This window comes from Aulostomus chinensis, chromosome 9, assembly GCF_037954235.1.
Source record: "Aulostomus chinensis isolate RoL2024-O1b breed Wild chromosome 9, RoL_Achi_v1.0, whole genome shotgun sequence".
Taxonomy (NCBI): domain Eukaryota; kingdom Metazoa; phylum Chordata; class Actinopteri; order Syngnathiformes; family Aulostomidae; genus Aulostomus; species Aulostomus chinensis.
The window spans coordinates 26,187,491-26,214,023 of NC_141328.1; the positions used below are offsets into that span (position 1 = coordinate 26,187,491).

Below are 26,533 nucleotides of genomic sequence, written 5' to 3' on the forward strand. Positions count from 1 at the left end.
CTGTGTCGGGTTTAGGACTCCTAGCTCGAGTGCATTCATTAAAATCTGTGTGATGAGTTGGTGTTTCCCAATGATGGCTATCAAGCATCAGCCAGAAAGTAAGATTAGCCTTTCTGCACCATTACAAACATCTCTCCTATTTGTTTGCCTGCTCTCCGCAGCACCCACCTACCCAAAAAGAAGACAGTGCTGTTTTAAGCCTTCACCTCGCGGGTTGCTCTGAGGCTCTGGGGTTAATCTCGTCAACAGATCAGAGGCGCAGGGACTGAGCACAAGTAGGGCTACACTGTCCACTGCCTAATGGGATTGGTCGCCATCACTAGATGTGCTGCCGCGATTAGCCTGCTTGGAGGCACTAGGCCCCCAGCAATTAGCACTGCATGCTTAGGCAGTGTGACGTGAGTGTGATGCTCAGTATCTCAAAGCAGAACTGGGCCTTGACACGGTGCAGAGGTGAGGCAGTGTGACAGGGCTCGCTGATGCTCTGACTCTGAATGGGACACGTGTATAAGAAGCTGAATTAATTGAAAAAAAGTTTGACCTTATAGTTGTTGTTTTTTTTCCCTCCCCCAGTTGCACTTCATGTCAGGATTTAGTGGGAAATATTTACCTTTTACGACACAAGCGTGTGGGTACATTTGACCCGAACCCTTTGAAGGACGTTTTAAAATGTATTTTTTCATCGTGTGTACAATCGCTCACGTGTCCCTCACACTTTCTTTTTCAAAAGTCCTGTCTCTGAGGATCCTCTCGATGCCTGTTGAGCCTATTTGACAGTGACGTCACTAAACAGAACCTCTGACTGTCTGGCTGGCTGGCTGATGGACAGAAGATCTGTCACAAAAGCTCCAACGTCATTAAACTCAGAGAGAGCGCCGACGAAACCAGGGTTGGCTTAGCAGTAGCTTTACTTGTAGAATAGCTTGTTGGAGTGATGCACATGGCAGCGCTGTCCAGCTAAAGATGCTGCTCCTCTGAGATGTAACGCAACACGATTCTCCTCTTACTTGGAAGACATTCGTCCAGGTCGATTCTGTGAGATGTGACAAAGTTTGGAAATGTCAGACGGCTCAGTGGCTTTTATTTCAGTATGGAGTGCTCAATATTCAAAACACTGCAGACAATCTGACCTTGAGAGGTTTAGCAAGACCATGCAAGACACAAAGCCCAGCAGAACAAAACAGAACACAAGTTTAAAGTGTAATCGAATCTTTTCATGGAGCAGCTGCAGATATACAGAAACTGTACTACTGTTTATACGCTAAACATCTCAGTTCTGAAAGGGAGGTCCTCTCGGTATTTGTAATTGATTTTTTTGTTATCCGTAACATTTGGAAAGCAAACAACCAGTTCTTTAAATAAATGACAGGAATTACAGTCGGGGTCGATTCGACCCAGGAAACATAATCTCAGATATTTGGTTTGGTTTGCATGGCAGGACTTGTCTGGCAGGACTGCGCCCATGAAATGCAATCAGCTAGTCATGCACGGCCATATGGACCCAGAATCTTTGAGGCAATAAATACTTGTATCAATAAAATCATATCTTTTCTTCTTTTTTTTCTATTAGTGAGCCAATTTCTGCAGCTGGTGTTCAGAGAGGAGGAAAAATTTGGTTCAGGCCAGTTTATAAAAGCTTCAGGTGTCTCTTGCTGAGTAAAATCTTCAACATAAACAAAAATGTTGAAGGCTCGTAAACTTCAGTTTGCCATAGAACTTATTCCCCTCAGTGGGTGGCGTGGGTCATCTTCTGGATCGTGACACAAAGATCATTTTTCAGTGGATGGGAAGAATATTTATGAATGGTTCTCCGCCTCCTAGAATGTTTCCAGCGCCGATATGCGCATGATTAAGGAATATTACTATAACATAGCAAGAAAAAAATACACATTTCCCAGTAACTATGAGTTATTTCTACACACAGGTACAACCTTTCCATGAATTTGATAACAATGTAAGATAAAAAAAAAATACCCTTAACAGGACACACGGAGGAAAATGGATGGACGGAATGTAAGATAAGAATAGTATATGAAGCTTTCTGACAACTCTTAAGTGCTGCATGTTCACATGCTCTCTCTTTGGACGTTACTACAACTGATACTCTGTAAACACTGTGATGCAATTAGTCGCCGAAATACACGGTGGCCCCGGTATCTTCTGACTGATTTAGAATCTTAGTATGTCAGTATAATTCCTCTAGCATGCAGGGCGGGAACCTAACGAGGCCCACTGACATCGGGCCATCAGCTCCCCCGATCCGATATCAGCATGCATCGTCACACCTCCACTCTTCAAAACCCCAAAACAGAGACCACGAACCATTTTAAGATTTCCCTCAATCCCATGCGGATTATGTAACCTGGGAAACACATCGAAGCACACATGTTATCACTTACACCCCAGTGATCGGCACAGAAGAGTGACAGTTGCTTTATTTAGCAGGCACCACACCACCTGGGACTTAAAGGTCTTAGCTGTAAGAAGTTTATGAGACCTTAATGCCGCTCTCCCTGCTTGTCCATGTGACAGATGCTGAAGTCAAGATTCTCATCAGTAACAAATATAATATCCAGGGGAAAAGTAATTTCACACCATGGATTTACTTCATAGGACAATCAGGTTGAATCCAGTGAGGGTGTTTCATGTATGTCCCCACAACAAATACACTGTCGTCCTTACAGCATGTAGTTGTAGTTTCTGTTTTCTTCAGATGCAGGCTACACCTTTCCTCTTCTTCTAGTACAACTATACCTGGGCGTACCTAGTATTTTGTGTGCCTATACTTTTACAGAGTGTACATTTCATTTTTTTCTTGGATCTGTCAGAAACGTCAGCTTTGTTTTAATGCTGCACTGAACTGCATCACGAGGAAACATGTTTCTGACATTCTGAGTAAAATGGAGGTGCCGAAATATTTAAAACATCCATCTCAAAAACCGTCACACATACAATTAAAGCCCCTCTGACAGAGTCAGGCAGAACTGAATGTAAATATCACAAACATTCCCGATAGAAAAGTCTTTCATATGAATGACTCTCACTACGCTCAAGTATGCCAGTGTGTTTATTTTCTCTCTCTCTCTTTTTTTTTTTTTTTACATCATTCACATACTGTCCTTGTTAGACTAATTGGATTGACTGGCCAATCAGGAAGAGGCATCACCTAGGTCAGGGCTTTAAGCAGAGGGAATTAAAGGGAGGATCTCTGCTGGACAGAGCTGCTGAATTGATTTTGATCCTTGAGAGGGTCCCATCTGATCATCTAATCGAAAGAGGCCAACGAAGCCAGGAAGGCTCAAGCACCTCCCTCCCAATCCCCTTCCGCTTGGAAATCGCCTTTCAGCACGATTAGTGCTGCACCCAGATTCTCTGCAGCTACTCACAGAGGACCGTCAAAATTTCTATCCTTGAGGATCTTGAGTTTGCGGAGGAAGAAAGCATGGGTGCGGGAGCGAGCGCCGAGGACAAAAAGTCCAAGGAGTTGGAAAAGCAACTCCAAGAAGATGCTGATAAGGACTCGAAAACAGTCAAGCTATTACTGCTTGGTAAGTGGACTCAGGAGGAGTTTTCTTTTTTGCCCCACAGTGCAGGTGATGTCAAGGTGCAGAAAAGGGCAGGATATAACGTCAAAAGGTTCTGTGCTTCATTTCTACCTTTTCCTTCTCTGACTAAAATGAAGTGTAGATGAGCTCAAGTCTGCAGAGTTGAGTGGATGACTGGTAGTCAACAGATGGAACAGGAGGACAAAAAGGGCAGCTGAAACACCGACGGAAGGGAGGCTTCAGTCAGCTTTCAATGATGGCAAACAACTTATTTTAAGTTTCAGCCTGAGAATTAATTTGACAAGTGAAAGTATTATAAAGCTGTAATAATCAGAAAGGGACAGGGTGGAGGGAATGCCCTGCATATGTATAAAACAAGGCGGTTTTTAGCTGCTCTGACACATCAGCTTAGATGTAAGATGCAGCAGGCTGGGAGCGTTTACAGGCTCCACCATGACCTGTAAAAACCCTTCCCTCTAAGCTTGTGTTCAGGGAACAAGAGAGATTAAAGGGCAGCAGAGAGGAAAGGCTGCATGGTGAGCAGGGGACAGAGGAAGGATTCCTCTCTAAATAAACATATAACACCACCTCTTCTGCAAAAACAGGCCAGAGTAGAATCTAAAATGCTGTGCTGACTGGAGCTGGTCCAGGCGAACGCTTTATTGCTGTGGCAAATAAAAAAAAGAAAAGAAAAGAAAAACAACCCAGAAGCAAAACAAAACAAAGACAAAACCCTGAAAACTTTTTTTCTCAAATATTAAAACACGACAGCTAATTTTTTTTTTAATTCTAAAAATGCGGTAAAAATGCATGCACCATCTTGTCTGTACCATAAAAGTAAGAATGACTTTTCAATTCTTATGGAAGGACATCAGCGCTTAAAAGATCACAGCCTCTGGTCTAAATGAATCACAGCACCGTGGTGAGACGTCAATCCAATTAGCTAACTGGTTTAGTGCAGATCCACTTGGTCGGACCTCTGCTGATCCTCTGACCATTTCACTAAATGCAACTTTAAACATAAAACAAACAAATAAACACTTTGGTAGAAAAAAAAAATTGGGAGGGACATTTTGTAAAAAAAAAAAAAGAAAAAGAAAAGAAAGAAAAAGAAAAAAGAGCACAGTCTTTGTTGATGTTGGGTTGTTGTTTTTTTTTAATGAAAAATACTATTAAATAATAATAAAAAAAAAAACATCCAGACAGAGCACGGACATCAGTGCTGCTGCGCTCTCTCAAAACTATCCAGATTATTGCACTTTGTAAATATGTTGTTGCTCTCCTCAAAATTTTGCAAAAGAAAGTGAGAACTGAAAGAAGTGTCTCATAGACTTTTCACATTTACCTCCACTAAATTAACTGATAGGTGCGATGCATCCTGTGCTGGAGAGCCATGGTAATTGCCACCGAGATTAACTATATTCCGTCCTAAATCCCAGAACCCTGAGCCATAACCTCCAAAAAACTCTAGTAGCCGAGATGGAAAATGTCTACATTTTGCACTATTTCTGTTAGGTCGAGTACGTGCAGAGGTTTGAATGTTTCCTTGACCGTCACAAACACGTCAGTCGTCTCTGGTGACACCTGTAGAACCATCCGTCGATGGTGTCCTCTGCAGGAAGTTCTCAGGTGTCCTGTAAAGACATCGTAAGGCCTTGACCCAGAGAGGGAGGCGTTACAGATCTGTAGATGACGAAGACTGAGCGTGATGCTCTCATTGTACATTTCCCACCTGTTAATGATGAATCTTCTGGTTGATTGAAGCCACGAGAGCAAGGAGTTGAAGTTTTTAAACAATACAATAAATGGAGCTTAATGTGGCTCCAGTGACAGCAGGACGGCCATCTTTGATCGCTTTGTGATGGCCTGAAAGAGTGTCTATCTGTAGCCACCGCTTCAAACTGTTGTGCTTAACCCTGCCAAACAGTTCACATCATGCAAATGTGTGCGATATATGGCTTGTGCACATTCAATTCAGAGAAACTGTTCTTCTATGATGCAGAGCAACATAATTCTCCTCTTACTCGAGATTCAGTCCAAGCAAGGCTCAAACCTACAAAATGAACTGCTTCTGATCTGACGTGAAGAGCTTTGGCGAGCTAAATTACCCTAATAGCTCAGCTCAGCAGGAAAATCATAAAGTTTGGTGAGTAGATTAGCACTTTTAGCTAGTCATAAATGTCGACATGTAGAAATGAAAGCTTCAACACTTCAGGGAACCTTTCCACAGACCAGCAGCAACTGAGGTGTAATAATAGAAAAAAAACGGGCACATTAAAATCTGTTCTCTTCAGAGCTTCACGCCAGCATCCCTCACCAGCTCCTCCTGCCTGTAGCCTCCTGATGCATGATGATGCATGCAATACCTGCCTTGATTTGTTGAGATTTCATGACTGCCCATTGTGCAAATGCTTATTTATATGTGTCATTATGCTATTAAGCAATTTAAATTTGACCAAGTGCAAGAAATGAACAGATTGACTATTTGTGAGGGTTATAAATGTTCAGAAGGAGGCTTGAGGATCATGACCACGAGCCTCAAAGCCACTCAGATTTGTTCCCGTGAAGGTAAGCGTCTTAAAACTGTAGAGAGGAGAATAGCAGAATTTTCTCTCTACAACGGAGAGATCTTTCCTGAAGTCTCTCCTTTAACTGATGGCATCATCATAGCACGTTCCTCTCCTGTTTAAGGTTTGAAGCACGTGATGGGATGTTAAAGAGAAGCATGATGTGATGTCGCTGTTAACCTTTGCCCTGCCCCCTTCTCCACAGGTGCTGGTGAGTCAGGGAAAAGCACCATTGTAAAACAAATGAAGTAAGTAAACATAATGAAGTGATGAAATATGTTCCATCAACACTGTGGCAGTGGCGAGCGACCACACCGTCAAAAAAAATGTCCAAAGGAAAAACATCCGCTCTCGCTGACTTGTCAGCACTTGTTGTGTAGTCAGTTAGAGGGAGGTCAGAAACACACCACAGGGTGGCACTGTGAGCAGACGATGAGGGAGACTCAGTGGATTTGCTGAGAAGTTTATGCTCATGTGTTGCGAGTATTTCATTTACATCTCAGAGCGGGTTTCAGTATTGGAATGACACATAACTTCAGGATTTACTGCACTCAGGACTCAGAATCTCAGAGCTTTTTCTCAAACTGAAACATTCTCTTTTACCTGTTTGCAGGATTCTGCATCAAGGAGGTTATACAAAAGAGGAACAACTGGAGTTTAAATCAATCATCTATGGCAACATCCTGCAGTCTGCTCTGGCTATCATCAGAGGCATGGAGATGCTGGGAATCGACTTTGGCTCACCAGCTACCCAGGTCTCATAGATGAACACCAAACATGTTACTTTCGTTTTCACTGACAGTAAATCATTGCTCGGTGCTGGTGCTGACGGCTGTTTGTCACGTGAAACCACAGGAGGATGCACAGAAGCTGCAGAACTTGTCAGACTCCATCGAAGAAGGCACAATGCCTACTGAGCTGGCTGATGTCATCAAGAAGCTGTGGAGAGACTCTGGCGTGCAGGCCGGGTTTGATAGAGCTGCTGAGTACCAACTCAACGACTCTGCTGGCTAGTGAGTCCAAGACTACAACACTAAACTGGCAGCTCGTGTACAGAAGGTGCAAGTAACATGCATTATTAGAGAATTTCTCATTTCTGGACTGTTTGTTCTGTTATTTTTAGCTACCTCAATGAAATGGACAGAATCTGCAAACCAGATTACCTGCCCACTGAGCAGGATGTGCTGCGATCTCGAGTCAAAACAACTGGTATCATTGAAGAACAGTTCTCCTGCAAAGAGTTGCACTTCAGGTGAGCGACTCTGCAGTTGTCGAGGGGCCTCGCCTCGACTGTCGGACGCTAACTGACTTTATCTGACTTTGTGGTGACCAGGATGTTCGACGTGGGAGGCCAGAGGTCAGAGAGAAAGAAGTGGATCCATTGTTTCGAGGGTGTGACCTGCATCATCTTTTGTGGAGCCCTCAGTGCATATGACATGGTGCTCGTAGAGGACGATGAAGTGGTAAGTCAGGACCCTAAGAACCAAGCCATGTTCGAGGAAGACATGTCCGCCGGGAGCTAACCGTCTCCCTCTCTGACCCTTTCAGAACCGCATGCACGAGTCCCTCCATCTATTCAACAGTATCTGCAACCACAGGTTCTTTGCGCTGACCTCCATCGTGCTTTTCCTCAACAAGAAGGATCTCTTTGAGGAGAAGATCAAGAAAGTCCATCTGAGTATCTGCTTCCCTGATTACGATGGTAAAACCACCTGCTCTGTTGGTTTATCAGTTAACGTACAGTGTGACATCACGACAGGGTCGTCCATTATCAGACCCAATCAGCTGCCAGGAAGTTATGACTGGACAGCAGCAGATGGCGTCAGCAGACTTAAACTTGTTGTTCCTGCTCCTCAGTGTTGCTCCATCTAATGAAATCACACGATGCAAGTCGTTATATTCAGAGATCGACACATGCAGAAGTGTTCAGGGACTTCTTGAACAAGAATTATGAACCTTCACATCTTTCCTCAGGCCCAAACACGTACGATGACGCCAGTAACTACATCAAGACGCAGTTCTTGGAGCTGAACATGAAGAAGGGTGTGAAGGAAATCTACTCCCACTTGACCTGTGCCACAGACACAAGGAACGTCGAGATTGTGTTCAATGCCGTGACAGACATCATCATCAAAGAAAACCTGAAAGACTGCGGTCTTTTCTGAGGAGCCGCACAGTGACGAGAGGTAATTGTTGTGTTAAAACTGTTCTAAATATATATTTTTTTAATATTCCTATATTTTTCTTGCAAAGGCACTTGGTTTCTGAGCCATAAACAGATTTGGAATAAATGACCAGCAAACAAGAAAAAAATATACATCCGGAAATTAATGACAAAACCGGTCTTTTTTTTTTTCTCTTCAAATTCTTTCGTAATTCAGCAAATTTTTGATGATTCATCACATTTACCTCTGCAATAAAAATACACACCAAACATACAATCTTGCTACTTTTCTAGGGTATTTAACCACACATCTGATCACTCTTGTTTGTTCTTGATAGTTGTCTTAGTTGCAAATTTGATAATCAATTTTTTTTAACGCAAAAACAAAAAACCTAAAAAAGAAAGGCTCCTGAAATTAACATGAAATTATATATATATATATATATATATATATATATATATATATATATAAAATAAGTAGCAGGAAAGTTACAGCTAACTGCTTGTGAAAGACATCTGAATGCAGCTGTGCAGATAGGCATTCCACAAACTTTCAACCAGTGAAACAAAACTTCTCACTTTGCTGGGGACCTCCTGGATGACTCCCAAGGGCCCCTGAGGGTTTCTAGTATTCGCATCGTTACACTACACAGGCCGTGCAGCTTAATCCATGAATGCACAGAGGGAAAATGTCTACGTATGCCGACAGAAGACAGAGTAATGGTTGATGTAATGGGTTTTCGGCAAGTAAAGGTTGATTTGTTCTTTCCTTCTCCTTTGCAGAACTTCCTTTCCTCCTTTAACCCCTCACATATTGGCATTAACTGGGAAGTGTACTGATGGCGTACTAAGGATCCTCAGTTTGTCGTGTTCATCGCTTCCATGCCAAGTCCCGGTCCATGACTGTCATAGCCCATCACCGTCTCCAGCATTACACCTCCGCAACATCACCACGCATGTCCAACCGGGTCAAAACAACTATCAAGTCACCACATTGTTGTCATGGACGCACAGGTTTTTTTTTTTCCCGTTACAGAATTTGTCTCACTTCAGAAGCTGCGGGTATGAAGGTTTGACGATGAAATTGTTTGATCCTTGTTGCTTCCTTTGACTACTGCATTGAGTTACATTTCCTATTTAAATAAATTCTATCAAATTAATGAAACAATAAATCTGGGAGAAAATATTAATATTTTGAATAGCTTCATTGCATCCTTGTTTTTGTGTACAGTAGTCTCTATGGTCTTGATATTTAAACTGTAAAAAGTTGCCGAGCAAGTATCTCAGATATACTTGCAGTGTGTCCGGATTACAAACCAAATTGTACATGTATCTAATCTAAATAGAGTTAATGTATTCCATTCATTTAACATTTTAATGTGATGAATAAATTCCTGAAGGTCAAACATGGTAGAGAAACTTTGTACATAAAAGTAGATGATTCATTATATTTTGAAAGTTAAATAATTCATAATTCTATATGGAATATATATGAGAGAGAGAGAGAGAGAGAGAGGGGGAAACACTAGAGGGGTGATGCTTTATTATGAAAAGGGAATGAAAACCTACCAAGTTTGTTCTTTCTTATGAAATGTAGACGCATGAAATAAAGCTGCATTAACTTCACTTCTGTCTCTGTGTTTTCACTCAGTAAATCATACCTATTAAGAGGAAACGTGGCTGTCATCACTCAGGGGACAGTAGAGGGTTCTGTGTGTGTGTGTGTGTGTGTGTGTGTAAGTTCCTTTTTCTTGTCACACAGGAAATGGCAGCATATGTTAAGTTCACGAGATGTCAGCTTTTTGGGAAACACATCGACTGCACAGGCGCCACAGTGGTGCAGTGGTCAGCACTGTGGCGCCCTCACCAAGAAGGTTCCGGGTTCGAGTCCCGGCTGGAGCACAGGATCTTTCTGTGTGAGTCTCCATGTTCTCCCTGTTCCTGCTGGGTTCTCTCTGGTACTCCAGCTTCCTCCCACAGTCCAAAGACATCAAGAGGGGACCAGGTTAATCCAGACTCTAAACTGACCGAAGGCGTGACTATGAGAGCCAATGGTTGTCTGTCTCTATGTGTTGGCCCTGGGATGAACTGGCGACCCGTCCAGGGTGAACTCCGCCTCACGCCTGAGGGCTGCTGGGATAGGCTCTAGCCCCCGTGACCCTTAACAGGATAAGCGGAGAAAATGGATGGATGGATGGATGGAAATCTACTGTCCATCCTCCCCACAGCCAGACAAGAAGACAGATCCCCTCCACTGTCCTGCAGCGGGGAGCTGAGACCCACAGCTGGCCGCTAGTTAGCTTAGCACAGCGAATGTTTGTGGCTGGGATGCGTTGGCATACCTCTGTTGAAAACACTTTCCTTCAAATCCCTGCCACCTGCATTAGGTTCACCACGTAGCAACAATTTAAAATGACGACATGCTGTATTTTTATCATTCGGAATACATAGACAGAACTAGTTTTTGCTGACCAAAATGCTTGGTGTAGGGATTTCACACAGCAGTGAGACTAGAATAGTGCCCACTGCTACTGATCATGACGGACTTAGTATGAGAGGACATTTATGTCTGGAAAGCAAAGATCCTGCACTTCAACTGTCTGATGACTTTTGATGGAGGTATGCTAACACTTCCCTGGACACCATCTCTCATGAACTGAAGAAGCAGAATACGAGGACTTGACGGAGGAGGGTGCCGTCAACAGATGATAAGCAGTCCACTGAAGTTGGCCCTCGCAGATTCCCAGCAACTTCAGAGTGCTGGGTAAAAACACACTTTTTGGGACCTGTTTTGAAGCATTTCAAGCGTACAGTACAGATTTGTCCCCTACGTCTAAAACAACGAGAAATCTTTTGTGAATCTCTGTCGTGCATTCATGTTTGCGATGACAAAAAAACAAACAAACAAGAGGTAGACAGCTTTGTGCCATCATTTAATAATGTTTAAATGAACTAATACAATGACTAATGCAGGAATTTAAAGTGAGCTCGACGTGTAACCTTTGATTTCTATGTGCAAGAGGTGACAGATACAGTACGATTGCTACAGACGTCCTTCGTATTATGTGCTGGTTACACCAAAAGAACACAAATAGAACAAAATCAAGCCATTACTACACTTCTTCTTTTTGCCTTTTTACCAGCACCCACAGCATTGAAATTTACCTTGAACAAAAAAAAAAAAACCAAAAAAAAAAAGAGCTTCAATACTGACCTCCATTCATATTATTCCAAAAAAATAAAAGAAAAATATCATGATATTTTAAAAATATAATTTCAAAAAGAAAGGAAAAAAAAATCAGGATCTCCCTTCACAAGTTGATATGTAATTATGTGTCTCAAGTATAAAAATATTGTTCAATACGGTGGGTTGCAGTTAAGGTTAATGTAACAATGTTGTGGTGCAGCTGAGTTCTACAGATGTAGGGGACCCAACAGGGTACACATTAGATACACCAAGAAACTAATTCCTATTCTTAAGTTATTCATACATTCAAAAGTTGAAACACTACATATTTGCAGTTCATTTTTAAAATAAAATATAATGCAAATATTCAACAAAAGCAATGTGACACAGACTTAAGGCTACAGAAAGATGCAACACACAATAAGTGGAAAGAACTTGAACTGTGAAAGGGAATAGTTTTTCAGTCTATGTGACGTCAGAGGGGGCCTTCACCAGTCGGCCCCTCGGAAACATAAAGGTCTCAAGGGTCCAGGTGAAGTCACAGTGGTAGTATCACAAGCTGCCCTCACTAAGAACCTCCTCCCAGGTTTGCTCTGCACTGTAAAACCTACTTACACAAACATAATCTCCCGGGAGTGGTCTGCCGAGGTGCTGCTCAGCCCCCGCTAACACACTCTTACGTACCGGCCACGACGTCCTGAACCTCCTTCTGACACCTGCAAGGAAAATGAAAACGAACCTAAAAAAAAACCCAAAACAAAACAAAACAAAAAAAAAACCTTTAAAATGTCACTTAAAGAATCCATCACGGAATGTTTACCAATTATTCTGGATTATGTAATCCACTCAGCTGCAGACTGTGGTGTTACACTGGTGATCCAACAGGAAGTTCAGCTGCGTTTTTGGGACGTTCCTCAAATATATTGACAGATATTTTCCAGCTATGTTAAAATAAGCACACCTGAAGCTTTACAACACGAGCAGGCGCCGATTTACCAATAACATCACCAATTTACAGTTTCTATAAAGTCACACTTGTATTATTATTATCAGTTTGATTAGTTAAACTTTCTTTTTTTTTTTTTTTTGGTCAAATCTTTATACAAACACCGATTCTTCTGATTCACTGATGACAGAAGCCCAAGTAGGGCCTGATATTTTGGGTCAAATCTGGCCCCTGCAATACCTGCCAATGCTTTACGTGCCAAAATGGTTCCAGATCAGGCCCGCATGTGCTGATGCAGCAACGTGCGATCTAATCAGTCAAATATGGCCGTTTGTCTGCGACCGCAACGAAGATGAAGAATACCTCTGTATTTTTACTTCCAAGTCATCAGAACCGTACAACGCCGACCCCGTACCACCCACCACAACAGGCCGCCATCCCCTGCTCAAGTATGAATGTGCGGTGAGGCTGGATGTGCTGACCTAAGGTGCCAGGAGCTTCAGTAGAGGCCGATATCCGTCAGGTTGCTCTTGATGATGACGTCGGTGACGGCATCAAAGACAAACTGAATGTTCTTGGTGTCGGTGGCGCAGGTGAAGTGGGTGTAGATGTCCTTGATGTCCTTCCGTTTATTTAAGTCTTCAAACTGGCACCGGATATAAGTGGTGGTCTCTTCATATGAGTGTCCGCCTGCAGACAAGGGAGCAGACAAGTGCTTTATTCTCAACACTGAATTTTGACGCTGACGCTGTGTAAAGACACTTTAAGTAATAATCATTTGAATATAAAAAAAAACAACAACTACATGTTATTTCAGGTCCATGAATAGTCACCAACACCAGAATCTGTCACGACACTTGAACAACATCGGTGGGAAAAAACCCAAACTGTGTCGAACAAAAGCTGTTGAGTGAGGCTGCGGTTCAGAGAACGTGACGATCGACAGGCTCGATGCAAAACCTTTGTCTGATTAGAAGAAAGGCCACTGGGTCAAGTCTGCACATGATGAGTTGAGAATTTTGTATTCAAAGCACACCCACACCCACCCACCCACACACACACACACACACACACACACTAACCCTAAACCCCAAAACCAAATCTCGAGCTAAAAACTGCCCTTTAAATGTGTATTTAGGAAGTAAGCGCTGACCTCACTCGCCAAAAATGATTTGAATCTCAAAATCGGGCCTCACAAATGTAGCTACACTAGTGCGCACACACACACACACACACACACACACACACACACACACACACAAACATCAAAAGATCACATTTTTTTTACCCAGAAGACACTTCTTGCGTGCAGTGGATTTTCTCAGATTCACACGCGAAAATAAGACAACAAAGCCGACAGCAGCACATAAAAATTGCTAAAACACAGTTTCACAACTTCAATAAACCAATAAACAAATAAACAAACAAACAAAAAAACCTGTGTAAAAGAGTCCCTGCTGAGCTGGTCTGAGGCCAGAGTGCACCGTCTGCTGTGTGTAATCTTTTCATTCTTGTCTTAAACTGAAGTCATATTTGTCTTAAGAGTACAGTGCTATAAAAATAGATTTCCCCCTTGCGGATGATAAAGTTTTTAGAGGAGCGATGGTTCAACAACGAGCGGTTACTTTCTTACATTGATGAGAAGAGAAACGTCGCCAGCAACCGACGGTAAAATGCAGAGACGCTCACACTGAGCTGAAACGAATAAATCAAATTAACATGAATGAAAACGGTCGCTATTGCATTCTGCCTTCATTTTCAGTCGTGCTAGTTTCTCTGCCCTCGTCTGTACTTTCACAGTGGAACTGAAAAATTGCGGTTCACGCGTGGAAGCTGAACCTCTGGATGAGCGCCGAGCAGTTTTATCATTAGGGTTGGCTCTTGCGTCTGCTGAGTTTATGGATTTTGATTCTGACGTTGATCAGGTGTCTCAGCGTTAGTCTGTTCGTCTCACCGGTGTAGCTGGGGTAGCAGATGGTGAGTGGACTCCTGCTGACCTTCTCCTCAAACAGGTCCTTCTTGTTGAGGAAGAGGATAATGGCGGTGTTCCTGAACCACTTGTTGTTGCAAATGGAGTCGAAAAGCTTCATGCTCTCCTGCATCCGGTTCTGAAGGAGGAGCAAAGCAGACAAGTTAACGCCTCGAACAACGGCAAACGTTAAAACCCAGCAGAGCAAACAGATTCAAGGCAGAATCCATAATTTACCATCTCCTCATCCTCAGCGAGGACCAGGTCGTAGTCACTGAGGGCTACGCAGAAAATGATGGCGGTGACCTCCTCGAAACAATGAATCCACTTCTTCCTCTCCGAGCGCTGACCTCCAACATCAAACAACCTGAGCAACCAGAAACAGCTGTTTTACTGTGACCCTCAATCTAGGCTGAGCTCTTAAATGGAGGCAGAGATTAAATGAATGAAAGGCTGCGTGCGCCAACACCGATTCGGGGATTACACACACACACACACACACACACACAGATAGACACACACACAGACAGACAGACAGACAGACACACACACACACACGGTGGATTCTTAAGTACGGCTTGAGACTGTCACAGCTGATGTTTAATGATATTCATGAGTACCGGAGGTGGACCTGAAACGCTGTGATGTCACTAACTCCTCTGTAATACTGAGTTAGTCGGTTACTCAGGAGATTTTTCATTGGACCCATTTGAGAGGTGCACTCATCACTTTATCCGTCATTTAACGCCCGACATTTCTTTGTTCCACATTAAAATAAAAGGCACGAGTACATCATGTCACAATGCCTTTGGAGGAAACTGGTATCGATCCCAAAGTCCCTGATGAAGAGATAAGAGCCGTCAACACCCAGAGAATAAAGAACGGATGCGTTTCAGCCCCCGGCCTTCCTCAGCGCCGCGCAGATAATTGTGGGTGTGGCTCTTGTTCCACAGAAGCCCCACTGTGATAGTGATCAGCTCCAGAAACACTCCTTGAATATTCACTGCTCAGTACACTATGGAGGTTTTACACAAAACGTGCTTGACAGACTCAGAATCTCCACTAATATGAACATTTGAACACAAAGTAAACATTTATTGTTTTGTTTTTTTCTAAAGAGCCACACCTTGGTCGTTATCTGTGTAACGGCTGAAACGCTTTTGTTACTCTGCAGCTGCGTGCTGTTTGCATTGTGCTACACTTAATTTGTGCTCGCTAATGATTTTTTTTTTTGTTCACAGTTAATTTAGAGGAACACATCAGTAAAGTTTTTAATGCCTGGAGGAGGAAAACAACCCAGAATTTTATCAGAGTGCAAACAAATAAAGCAGAGAGAAGCCACGAGCCGCAAAGTCAAAATAAACAGTTCCGTGTGAAGGTTTTTGTTTTGTTTTGTTTATGTTTTAATCCTGCACCTTGTGAGCCCTTAGGAGTGTCAAGACCCTCAGGCTGGGAAACACTGTGTTTGTCTGTAAAGGAGGTTATCACACTGCCAACCCATATGGCAACTCAGCCAGCTCAGGCCATCGCAGCAAGGCTTTAGAAGTTATTTTTACGGGACAAAAAAAAGGACCCAAAAATTCCCCATGGAATTTCGCCGCACTTTGAAGGCAATTTTACACAGTGGCCAAACTGCAGAATTACAAGCACGTGCAACTTCAAAGTGCAGAGGAGCTGCCGGAGTCGATCATTTCACCCCCTTTTAAGTGAGCTGAGGCCCAAACCAGCAGAGGCTTCAGGTGCGCTTGCTCCCCTGGCCTCGCAGTGCAGAGGACCTCATGCCGTATCCAGTTGGTTCTCTTTACACATCCATGACGTCACGACTTTACTAACTTGAAGAAGAAATCTTTAATGGTGAACTGAGTCTCTACGATGCCGGTGGTCTTCACGCGCGTACGCAGCACGTCCTGCTGGGTCGGGACGTAGTCTTGCTGACAGATCCTGTCCAAGTCATTCAGGTAGCTGAGACACAGAGCACATAGGCGGATGAAAAATGGCGCTAGATCCCATGCATACATCACACCGCAGCACTAAAATCCTAATAAGTCCTTCACAGACACATAACATTCTTCTTTTTTTTTTTTTAAAACCCAGACCGAAGTTATCCAGCAGCTTTCCAGATTTACAAAGACGTCAAAATACAGTAGAGCGTCAAAATGATATTTGTAGGACTTATTCAGCGGGGACAGGATGATACTAAATATGGGCTCTTATTTTGGTGGGTGATAAACACTGGCTCATGTTGAGTTGAGTGAAAACAGACTAACTCCACTGGTTCTAGCCATGTCTTGTAGTGCAAAGGGAGCCAGGACACATCATCTGTTTGCAAAACAAAGATCATGTCCTTCACACTGAGCTACCTCTGTCTCAGGGTGAACCTGGTAGAAACCCTGCAGAAACACAGCAGAAACACAGCAGAAACACAGCAGAAACACAGCAACCTGGCTGAACAAAATGGCCGTTTACTAAAAATTGATTTGTTTTTACCAGGTAATCAGACAGTTTTGTCCCCCGAATGGCGATCAAAAAAATGAACTGACAACTGGATAGAAGTATTTTTACAGCTGTCTGTTTTCCTAGCTAAAGTTGTCTGACTACAGATGAGTAAAATTTGAAATAAATAAACGGAAATAGTGATAGTGAAAGTAAAACCTCTCTATGAATCAACCGAGCAGATTCACTTCCTCACAGAATTCCCAGAAGGCGGAAATACATTTACCAAGAAAGTTATTATTAGGAAAGATTTACGTAAAACAACATTCACATGTGTAGATTTTGTTGTTCACTGATTACAACCTAAGAGACGGGGGACAGAAAGCCTTCGTCCTGTGCAGGCATGTGTTCTGGTATCCATCCGCCGAGTCAAGCGTACTCACTATGCAGCCGAGTCATTGAGCTGATACTCTCGCGATCGATCGAAGCAAGCCTGAACGCCGCCGTCCTTCCACAGCCTCTGAATCACTCCAGTCAGCTCTGCAGACATCACCCCTTCCTCTGCTGTGCTCGCCAGGGCAAAGAGCTGCCGGGCGTCGTCCTGGCAACAATTAAATTATATTATCTTTTTTTTTCCTTCTTGTACTTAACATCAATGACATGATGGCAACGACTGAAAGGAGGAAATCTCCCGGTTGCAGTTTTGTGTTGTAAAACTATTGCTAACGTATGGAAATTGGATATATTTTCATGTTGTGAGAATTCCAAGAAGCAAACACCACAGTCTTGTGACGTGAATTCTAATTTTCAATGTGTTGAACTGGATTATAATCTTTATGGTAAGAAAGTGTCCGTCAGAAACTGGTGTGAAAGTCACGTTAGCGGTAGAAGTGCTTTTTTTCAGACAGTGTCAGAGTGTGTGTGTGAAGGATTCCGCTCACCACCCGTGCAGCATCCCCAAAGTCGATTTTTAGCCGACCCATCGCTCTGATGATGGCCATGATGGACTGGATGGTGTTGCTGTACACCACCACTTTGTACTGGTTGCACTCGTCTTCTGTGTAGCCATCTTCATGAATGATTCTAGCGTGGCACACAAAGAGGCGTTTAGGGGTCAGATAAATACTTGAAAGTTTCATCTAAAAAAAAAAAAAAAGTGGGACAAATAACGGATTTGCTAAAATTCCATCTTGCAGCACGGTCATTAGTGCTGGAATTCCAGCTCCGGAGAGCATGCAGCATGTCTAATGTGGGAACTGGGGGATCTATTCAGGTCCTGCCAGGCTACGACCGGCCTCTCTGGCCTTTGTTGAACGCGTCCTCCGCCTGAGCAGACAGAAACCAGTCTGCTACTCTCGCTTCCACAAAGATGAACCCTGTTTGTGATCACAGCTCTCCCCAAACTATTAACCTGCAGCTGAGAGCCAGCGTGAGGCCGGTGCCATTATAAAACAAAAATAGTATCAACCGTCAAGCTCTTTCACGGTATGTTGGTGGTTTGGTGTGATGCCATGTGTGCCGTTATCAAAGCTGCGACTTACTTCATCTGCTTGACGAGTGTGCTCTTCCCTGATTCCCCAGCACCTGGAAAAGAGCCATAGCGGTTATATTCAGCGACGAGTCAAATAACATCTCACCATCTACGACCATAACTCTGAGCGTGTACCGTCATGAACTGCTCAGTTGTGAGCTGCAGAGATGAAGTTTGATGAGCTCATTAACAAAATGCTTCACCCCCCCCCCCAAAAAAAGTGTGTTTGGACTTTCAAGTTCTCACAATAAATTTTAATAAAACTGAGCTCATGAAGGTGGTTTCTTTTCTCCTGCACCACTCCATTTTTTTTCCTCCTTTCCACAATGCAGTAAGAGCCAGCCACGGGAACACCAGTTTTAGCTAGCTACAGTATATTTTGCTTGAAGCTAATTGCAGCTGCCCAAAAACGCCTGTTTACGAGATCTTAACTTGATCTTCTGGGATAATCCTCCCGAATGCTCAGTAAAAATTAACTACAGCACTTCTGGTTCGGCGCCATCATGAACAACTGCAAACAAGAGTAAAAAGTGTATTAGTAGTATGAGTAAAAAGTTTAGTTTTGCTGTGGTTATCCATCAGTTGGCATTAGCTTCAAGCTAGATATACGTGAGTGGTTCTTTTTGGTGTCACAAAGTGACCCAGGAGGGTGGAAAAAAACATCTTTGTGAGCCCCAGACACTTATTTGTGAGTACTTGAAAGATAAAACACAATTTTTTTTGGCGAAGTATTGCTTAAAAGCATTTCAAAAACTATGCATTATTGCGAATTTAAAAAAAAAAACTTGTACTTTCTAAATTACACTCAATAACGTACAAATATGTTCCACAGCCAATAAAGTCACATAATGAGATCTGTGGCAGATGAATTGATGGTTTGCACAAGTGAAATGGACATAAAAGGTAGCATAATGATGGGTGGGTCAATTACTTCACATGGGGAACATCTACAGATCATCTGCAAAATTCAGCCAAACAGGAAACAGTTGTCTCGCTTCTGGCTGAGTCAGGGTTTTTCCACTGGTGACATTATCATACCATCAGGCCGTTCTGGGCGTGAGAGAGCATAGAGGCTATAAAAACACAACGTACTCTATGGGGGGGGGGGGGGGGTCATCAGCAACCTGTAACCCCCGGCTGAAAAAAAAACGAAACGAAAAACAACAAAAACAAACCGCGAATGTCCAAAATAGAGGAGCCAACATTCCTGTTTTCATAGTCCAGCTGGTATGAACTGTCACTCAGCACAGAGGAAAGACTATTGATCCCGCTAACGTGAGAGCTAACTGTAGCAAGAATAAAAAAAAAAAACACAACAAAACTAAACTGATATCCTCAACTGGCTCATAAAGATTCGTCCTTTGACAGAAACTCCAGGGTAAGGAACGTCCCAATAATCAGGATGTTGCTTGTCTCCACCAGTTAGAGGGGAGTACCAGCCCCTCAGAACAACCGCTAATAGTCTCAGTAGCGGCGGCACGGATGTGATCCCTCACAAACACAACCAGCTGTGTTTACTGGAAGCATGGAGGGCTGCAAATAATGAATATCATCCTCCACCAGCGGTCAAAGGAGGTTATTTTCAGTTCCATTACTCTGTCAGGATTACGAAAAAAAAACTACCAGGCGGGCTGATTTTTTTTTTGTAAAATTTAGCAAAGCTGTGGAAATTAGGCCCATTAAAGTTTGGAACAGATCCGAACCACCGAGTGGGTACGCTACATCCAAGTCCCCCTCCAGTCATGGATGAGTTTTTCTTCTTGTTCCCACAGTTGAATGTTTGTGCTTCACCGTACAGAGTGATGGAAGAGGAGAAGGTTGTTTTCACACTCGTGGGTGAAAGTTAAAATGTTCTCGATGCTCACTGAAAAATCTGATTTCAAAAGTGCTCTGGGAACCTCCACTACACAAATGTAATTCATGGAGGGGTGGGAAACATGTCCAACGACAAATATTAGTACCTTCTAGACCTCTGGACTTTTACACGGGGGGACAACAGTAGGTGGCACTCTGAGGATTTTAAATAGTAACTATAATTGTATAAACTATGTCAGAAACATACAGCAGTATCTTTTGAGAGTGCTGTCACATGCCTTAATAAGTGTGGATGGGTTTTTACATTGACATGAAGGGAAATTTTCAGTCTTCAAACATCATTTTTGGCCACAACGTCCGCAAAGTAGTTTTCTACTACGCAACGTAACTTTCTAAGCAGAAGGACTTGTGCATGGTGCTCCATTAGTGATGGGAAGAACCTCCCACAGCCCTGTAAACTCTTCTGTTAACGGAGATCAGGAGGGCAACTGGGCTTGTTCAGCTGCATTTACCATATTTGTCACCACAGACAAATAATTTAGAGCCTCTCGGAAGAGAGAGGGTTTTTTTTTTGTGTGTGTGTGTGCGTGTCCCTCATCATACAAAAATGAATGTGGTAGCAGTTACGGTTTAGTCTGCATAGGTGGCATTGGCAGAATTATACACATTCATGACTTAAGCAGAAGCAGATACTTGTGCCACAAAATACTTCGATCGAGAAGATACACGTGTGTCGATTCACCGTCAAGGAGCAGGCAAGAGAATGCACTCCATGTCTACATCAGGACATTTCAACTGGCTGCTTTCATGCAGAAACGAAGTGAACCACAAGTGAGCGCTACGGTTAGACTCCCAATCGGTGCTCTGTGGCTAAGGGTTATAAATTGAAGAAAAGAATTCCTCTGGGTGCATGATTTATGTGTACATGCAGATTTGGTCAGAGTCAGAGCGAATCTGCAGATCGCTGGAAGGCGCGCAGTCACGCTAAAGTAACAATCGACAAATCTGCTCCAATGCATTAAAAATTAAGAGCTCAATTTAAAAAACAAAAACAAAAAAAAAACGTAATAAGGGAGAAAGTGAAGACGTTTGGGTTTAATAAAGAGTAAAAGTAACAATTTCTCAGAAAAATAAATAGTCAAATCAAATCAACGCACTGATACCTGAACTCCAAATACATCCAAGTACAGTATCTTTAAACAGACTGGCAAGAATACAGCTGCAAGTTTTCAGATGAGTAAATAATGCAGTACATTTTGGCTCCACAGGACCAACAGTCAGGAAATACTCCTGCGATGATCCCCATCAGACTTCTACTCTCGACGGGTCAACGTTTTCTCCTTCCTGTACACTTAACTTCGAGATGATGTCATGCACATGAAAATAGCTTGTGTAGGCTCTGGGGAGGTTCTACAAACATTATCTAGTTTCCCCATTAAGACAAATATGTGACATGTTCCAGCTGAGTGGCGGATGAAGAGACCAACGTCCATTAAAGTGCAGCAAGTATAAACCTGGAGCCGTGAGCCTTTGCGGCAGCAGATATTTCTCTACTTTCTTATCCCATCCAAGCTCTTTATGCTATGCTAAGCTACACTAGGCTTCAGCATTCTACTTTTATGGTTAAAAAAATCTCACAGCAGAACGAGTAACAGTTGAACTGGTCTGCAGTGCGAGGGGTCTAGAGTGAAGTCCAGCTATTAAAACAGTGACTGAACGCAAGCTAGACGCATCAAACTCAACCAGTCGGGTATTATTCCCATGCACATCTGGAATGAGCTGGTGCAGTTAGCGTAGCCTCTCTCTTGCGTAATGTAACCCAAGTAACAATCAGGATTTAAAAGTCTGGAGGTGCAAGACTGTAAAATATAGATTCGAACTTCAGCTTAAGTCTCAGTGTAAGAATATGAAATGAAGACATGTTTAATTTGGTTCATTCAAAGGAATTCTTGAATCCGCCGTGAGGTTTAAGGCTAAAAAAGTATTCAATCCATGAATTCTTCAGCTGAGCGCAGTGCGTTTATATCTCCCCAGCCATAACGAAACCATTGGTGACCAGCAGAACTGATTAGCGAGCGTTGCCTGAAGCCTGATCACCAACAGGCTTTCTCAGAGTCATCCAAACCCATGCAGGAGTCTCCAAACCCAGCCTCATTTAACAAGAATTTCAAATGCAGATTTGTTATGAATCACTGTTCGTGGTCAAACGGGACCGTTTTCATTGGCTTTCCAGATTTGTGGTTTGTTACACGGAACAGCAGGCAAAAAGCTCGGTTCCTCTTTGTTTTTTTTCCCCCCATAACTCTCTTGTCCCTGCACACACAGGGAGTTCAGGGCACTGCCTGGAAAAACTGCTTCCCCCTCAACTTTGTGGTCAGAAGGAGAAAATGAAAGTTTCCATTCATCGCAGCATTGTAGTGCTGCACCAGCCCGACGCTAATCCTCCCAGGTCAGCTAGCTGGGGGTGGGATTCATCCGTATCCTTGCTTAGCTGTTCCAGCATCCACATCTATGTGACCTCATGAGAAATCTATTTCAGGTTTTGCTGTTACACTCGGGGCTCAACGGACCACAATAGCTCGTCTTCCACGCAACAATGACGCTGTAATCTATGAACAGAGCAGAGGAAGTGACCAGATCGAAATCACAGCAGCACCGTCACGGGCACCGGTGGCTCTGGAATGGTTGGAAGTAAACTTGATGCCTCTGACATAAATGTGAACCAGGATACAAATACAGTGACTATGGGCGAGGAAACTAAACAAATCCCATATTTGGAGGTAGAAATCGAGTTAATCTGGATGAACATTGGTGTGACGCTGAAAATGCTGCCAGTGCTTCTTGGAAATGAGTTTATCCCTTTGGTTCTTTTGACCCACCACGACGAATTCTTTTACTAACACACGTCGGCCTCGCCACGGGACCTGTTGAGGCGACGTGACTCGTTGAGCCGCCGCCGTACGTCACGTGGTCACTCCGCTCTGGTGTGTGTTAGGAAAAGCGTGTATCGATAGTTCCTCCTCACGGTAACGGCTGAGAACGACTGACTAATTTAACTGGTGCACCTGCACTCAGACTCATCCATTTTAATGAAGTGTGTGCTAATCTCATCAATTTGGATAACTTGTTTCTGACTAATCAGGTTGTATGACATCATGTTCCAGAAAAAAACAAAAACAAAAAACAGAACCCTGAGTTCTATGGAAAGTTACCAATCTTTGTTGTATCATTTATGACGAGAACGTTTCCACGTCCTGAACTGCATTTTAAATTTTTCATAGCCGACTTAGCTAAAGGCGCAAAACCTTTATTTAACTTTTTTTCTGATACTTTTTCCTCCAACCGACATGTTGGTGAGCAGTTACATGTTTTAACTTAATAACCATTTCTTAAAGTTTTGTTTTTGTTTTTTTTAGAGAAGGCAGGGAAGGCTACAATGGAAAAGACACGCTCTCGTGTTGGCAACGCAACTTCCCACCACAACAATTTGGATTCTGATTCTATTTACCTCAACCGTGGAGGTGATACTTTTGGTGCACTTGCCCGGCAGAAACAAGCAGCCTGATGAGGATTATTGTTGTTATTTTTAGGATCAGTGCTGTTGGAGGCATGCTGCATGGGCTGAGGAGAGCGGATCTGAATCGCAGGGCAGACGTGCCTCTTCAGAGGCTACGATCGGTGACATCGCCCTTACAGAGGTGGAGGACGCGTTAACCTCGTCTAAAAAAAAAAATTTGTCTAAGTCGTTCTCGCACACAATTGTTTCTTCTTTCCCACAACGTTACTTTCTAACAGACGGACACGCATTTTGCTCGGTGACCCTCGTCAGTGACCTCTGACGGCCCGTTATGCTCCTGCGTTTTTGAATGATGGAAACTAAAAAAGGGGCTGTTAAACTGAGTGTCTCTTGTCCGTCCGGATACACATACTGAAGTTAGAGTCCTTACGGTCTTGGAGTGATAGGCTAGAGCTCTAAAAGCCCCCTCAGCTGAATTCTTGTCTGGTTCGGCAGCTCTAGGCAGTTACCATCACCAACTGCAGCGGCGCCCTCGGCTCAGCTGATTATACCGCCTTTCTGGTTCCTGCTTTTACCACGTATGACTCGGAGTGATGAGCTGGAGTCAGTGACGGGATCGGTCAACCCTGCAGACGAACACACCGCTGCTGCTCTCACGTGCACTCGCACACGGATGTGTCAATCCAACAGCGGGGTCACGAGGTGCTGAGTCTGACTCATCTCTCAGCAGACATCCCCGGCCCCTTCTCAGAGCGTACGTTTAGTTTCTGTTGTTTCATCAGCTGCCCAGCTCAGACATCCTACAAGGGCGCAGAGGTTGTAAAAATGTGGGTTGCAGTGCACGTGTGTGTGTGTGTGTGTGTGTGTGTGTCAGTGTGTGTAAACGCACAAGCAACATTTACAGAGTCAGCGTCAATGCTGGCATGAGAGAAGCTGGAATGAGGACAGTTGGTGCACAAACTGACCCAGGAATTCACTCACGTCAGCAAAGTTTTATTCCAGTGAAACTGAACTACGAGGAATCAACTGAAACGTTCCAAAAATGATTAAAAAAAAAAAAAAACCTTTTCAAACTGTCAAATATTTCACACAGCAAACTGAGCAATGTTGATGACCACCACTGCTCTCTTTCAAAATCAGCAGAGCTGAAACAACTTGTTGCTCCATCCCTACGCTGACGGACCAGTTTTGATAGATTTACGTTCACCGCCTTCCTTTAAAAAAAAAAAAAAAAAAAAAAATCCAAACGTGATTTGCAGCTTTTCCTCTGCCATGGAAAGCAGCAGAAACAAATAATTGGCCTTTAAATGTTTCATCAAGTGAATGCAAGGAGGAAAATTTGTCTTTCTTGTTATTTTCTGAGATAAAAATCATGAGAAAATAAGCAGCAGCCGCAGAACTGAAGCTGAGAACCCGCCTAGACGAAATCTCCATGTACAATAATTTCAGCACATTTAGGTCCCCGCACTGAATTTGGAAAGAATGTTGAATTCTTACCTCACATCTCAAGCTAAAACACACATAAAAGCTTTTTTTAAATTTTTATTTCTAGTTTGATTTAACCCTGAAAAAAAAAACAAAAATCCGATTTCCCTGCAGCTGTGGGGAGTACAGAGCTGCAGCAACAACTCTCACCAACATCTGGTTTAATTCTTCAACCTCTGCCAGAGGAGAAATGGAGAGTTGAAGTGATGATACAACCAACTGAAGCATTCGCAGGAAAGCAAGTAAAAGTTCCTACCGAGCAGCAGCAGTTTGACCTCCCTGGAGGACTTCTCTCTGTCCTCCCGCAGGTTTTTATCAATCATTTTACTCCTCTCCACGGCTAATTTGTCCTCGGCGCTGATGGTGCAGCCCATTCTTGCTCTCTGACAACTTCTAAGCGTGTGCGGGGTTGTTTCAGCAGCGCATTGGAGGGGGGGGGGACAAGCCCGCTCGGTTCTCAGCCCGGGAGGAAAGGGAGAGAAGGCGTCGCCAGTCCGGCAAACCCCCTTCCCCTGTCTGATGCTGACCGTCCAAACTCCTACGTATGCTAAGTAAAAGTAAACGTTTAGTGAAGGTCCATCGTCACACGGGATGAAAACGAGCTTCTGTCTGTCTGAACTTGCGGCGCCTGATCCGGTCTCTGCAGCGGAAACGTGCGGAAGCTGAGAGCCACGGACCGACGCGTCCCTGCCGGAGAGCCGCTGCTGCGCGGTCACGCCTCCGTCCGGCTGACCCAGCTGCACGAGAAGACAACGGTGCTGGATAAAAGAGAGAAAGGAAAGAGAAATTGGCCTGACGGGAAATGTAGTTCACTTGGAAACCATCGCCTATGTGATTCAAGTCTGCGTGCAGCCCAAATATGGCGCAAATGTGGGCGCAAATCCATGAATTTACAACTTAAGTGCGCTGTGGTTCTGCGGACACTTTCACTGCCTGAAAGCTGAGTTAGTGCGGTGTGTCGCGCCCCCCGGTGGATTTGTAACACAACTGCAGGTTGTAGTTCCAAACAAATATACCCCTGTCAAGAGGTCACAGCTCCTCCTTGGTATAATTACCAAGTTGCTGGTGATCATTAATTAGAATTCAATGACATGGGTTTTGTTGACCGTCTCCGAACAAACAAAACCAAATATGTTTTCAAAAAAGATGATCTGATGTCGGTGCTAGAATGGGAGAGTTTAATTCATTCATTTCTCCTTTTTTTTTTCTTTATTTTTGGAATGACGTTTGGAAACAGATGTTGTAATCAGCCAGGTACCTCTCAACCCTGACAGCCACGTGGTCTGACACAGCTTTCTGAAGCACGCTCTGTGGCAGTGGCAACCACCGATGGTAACTCATAATATTTCCCATCATAGACACTGTGATATTCTT

At 43.5% G+C, this 26,533-nt stretch overlaps 2 protein-coding genes across 8 annotated transcripts; one reads left to right on the top strand and one right to left on the bottom strand.

Annotated features, from left to right (window-relative positions):
* The first annotated feature begins 3,216 nt into the window (after nucleotides 1–3,216).
* Nucleotides 3,217–9,902, top strand: gnat2 (guanine nucleotide binding protein (G protein), alpha transducing activity polypeptide 2). Its single transcript, XM_086214615.1, has 9 exons — nucleotides 3,217–3,548; nucleotides 6,318–6,360; nucleotides 6,726–6,867; nucleotides 6,968–7,125; nucleotides 7,236–7,364; nucleotides 7,446–7,575; nucleotides 7,661–7,814; nucleotides 8,087–8,298; nucleotides 9,060–9,902. Exons 1-8 carry the CDS (start codon nucleotides 3,443–3,445, stop codon nucleotides 8,275–8,277), a joined length of 1,053 nt encoding a protein of 350 aa, XP_086070741.1. The 5' UTR covers nucleotides 3,217–3,442; the 3' UTR covers nucleotides 8,278–8,298; nucleotides 9,060–9,902.
* A 1,165-nt stretch (nucleotides 9,903–11,067) lies between these two features.
* On the bottom strand, nucleotides 11,068–25,964 carry gnai3 (guanine nucleotide binding protein (G protein), alpha inhibiting activity polypeptide 3). 7 transcript variants are annotated; one of them, XR_015117931.1, is made up of 10 exons: nucleotides 25,416–25,964; nucleotides 18,353–18,395; nucleotides 17,753–17,894; nucleotides 17,255–17,412; nucleotides 16,212–16,340; nucleotides 14,616–14,745; nucleotides 14,364–14,517; nucleotides 12,892–13,099; nucleotides 12,284–12,404; nucleotides 11,072–12,179 (listed from the first exon to the last, which is right to left on the bottom strand). XR_015117931.1 is itself a non-coding variant. In XM_086214618.1 (9 exons), the coding sequence occupies exons 1-8, from the start codon at nucleotides 25,531–25,533 to the stop codon at nucleotides 12,909–12,911; spliced, it is 1,065 nt and encodes a 354-aa protein (XP_086070744.1). In that variant the 5' UTR covers nucleotides 25,534–25,964; the 3' UTR covers nucleotides 11,071–12,404; nucleotides 12,892–12,908. The 7 variants fall into 7 exon arrangements, 5 of the variants coding, with proteins under 5 accessions (XP_086070742.1, XP_086070746.1, XP_086070744.1 ...); XR_015117930.1 differs by having other exon boundaries at nucleotides 11,069–12,179; nucleotides 12,284–13,099; nucleotides 25,416–25,963; XM_086214618.1 differs by having other exon boundaries at nucleotides 11,071–12,404.
* Between the last annotated feature and the right edge of the window lie 569 nt (nucleotides 25,965–26,533).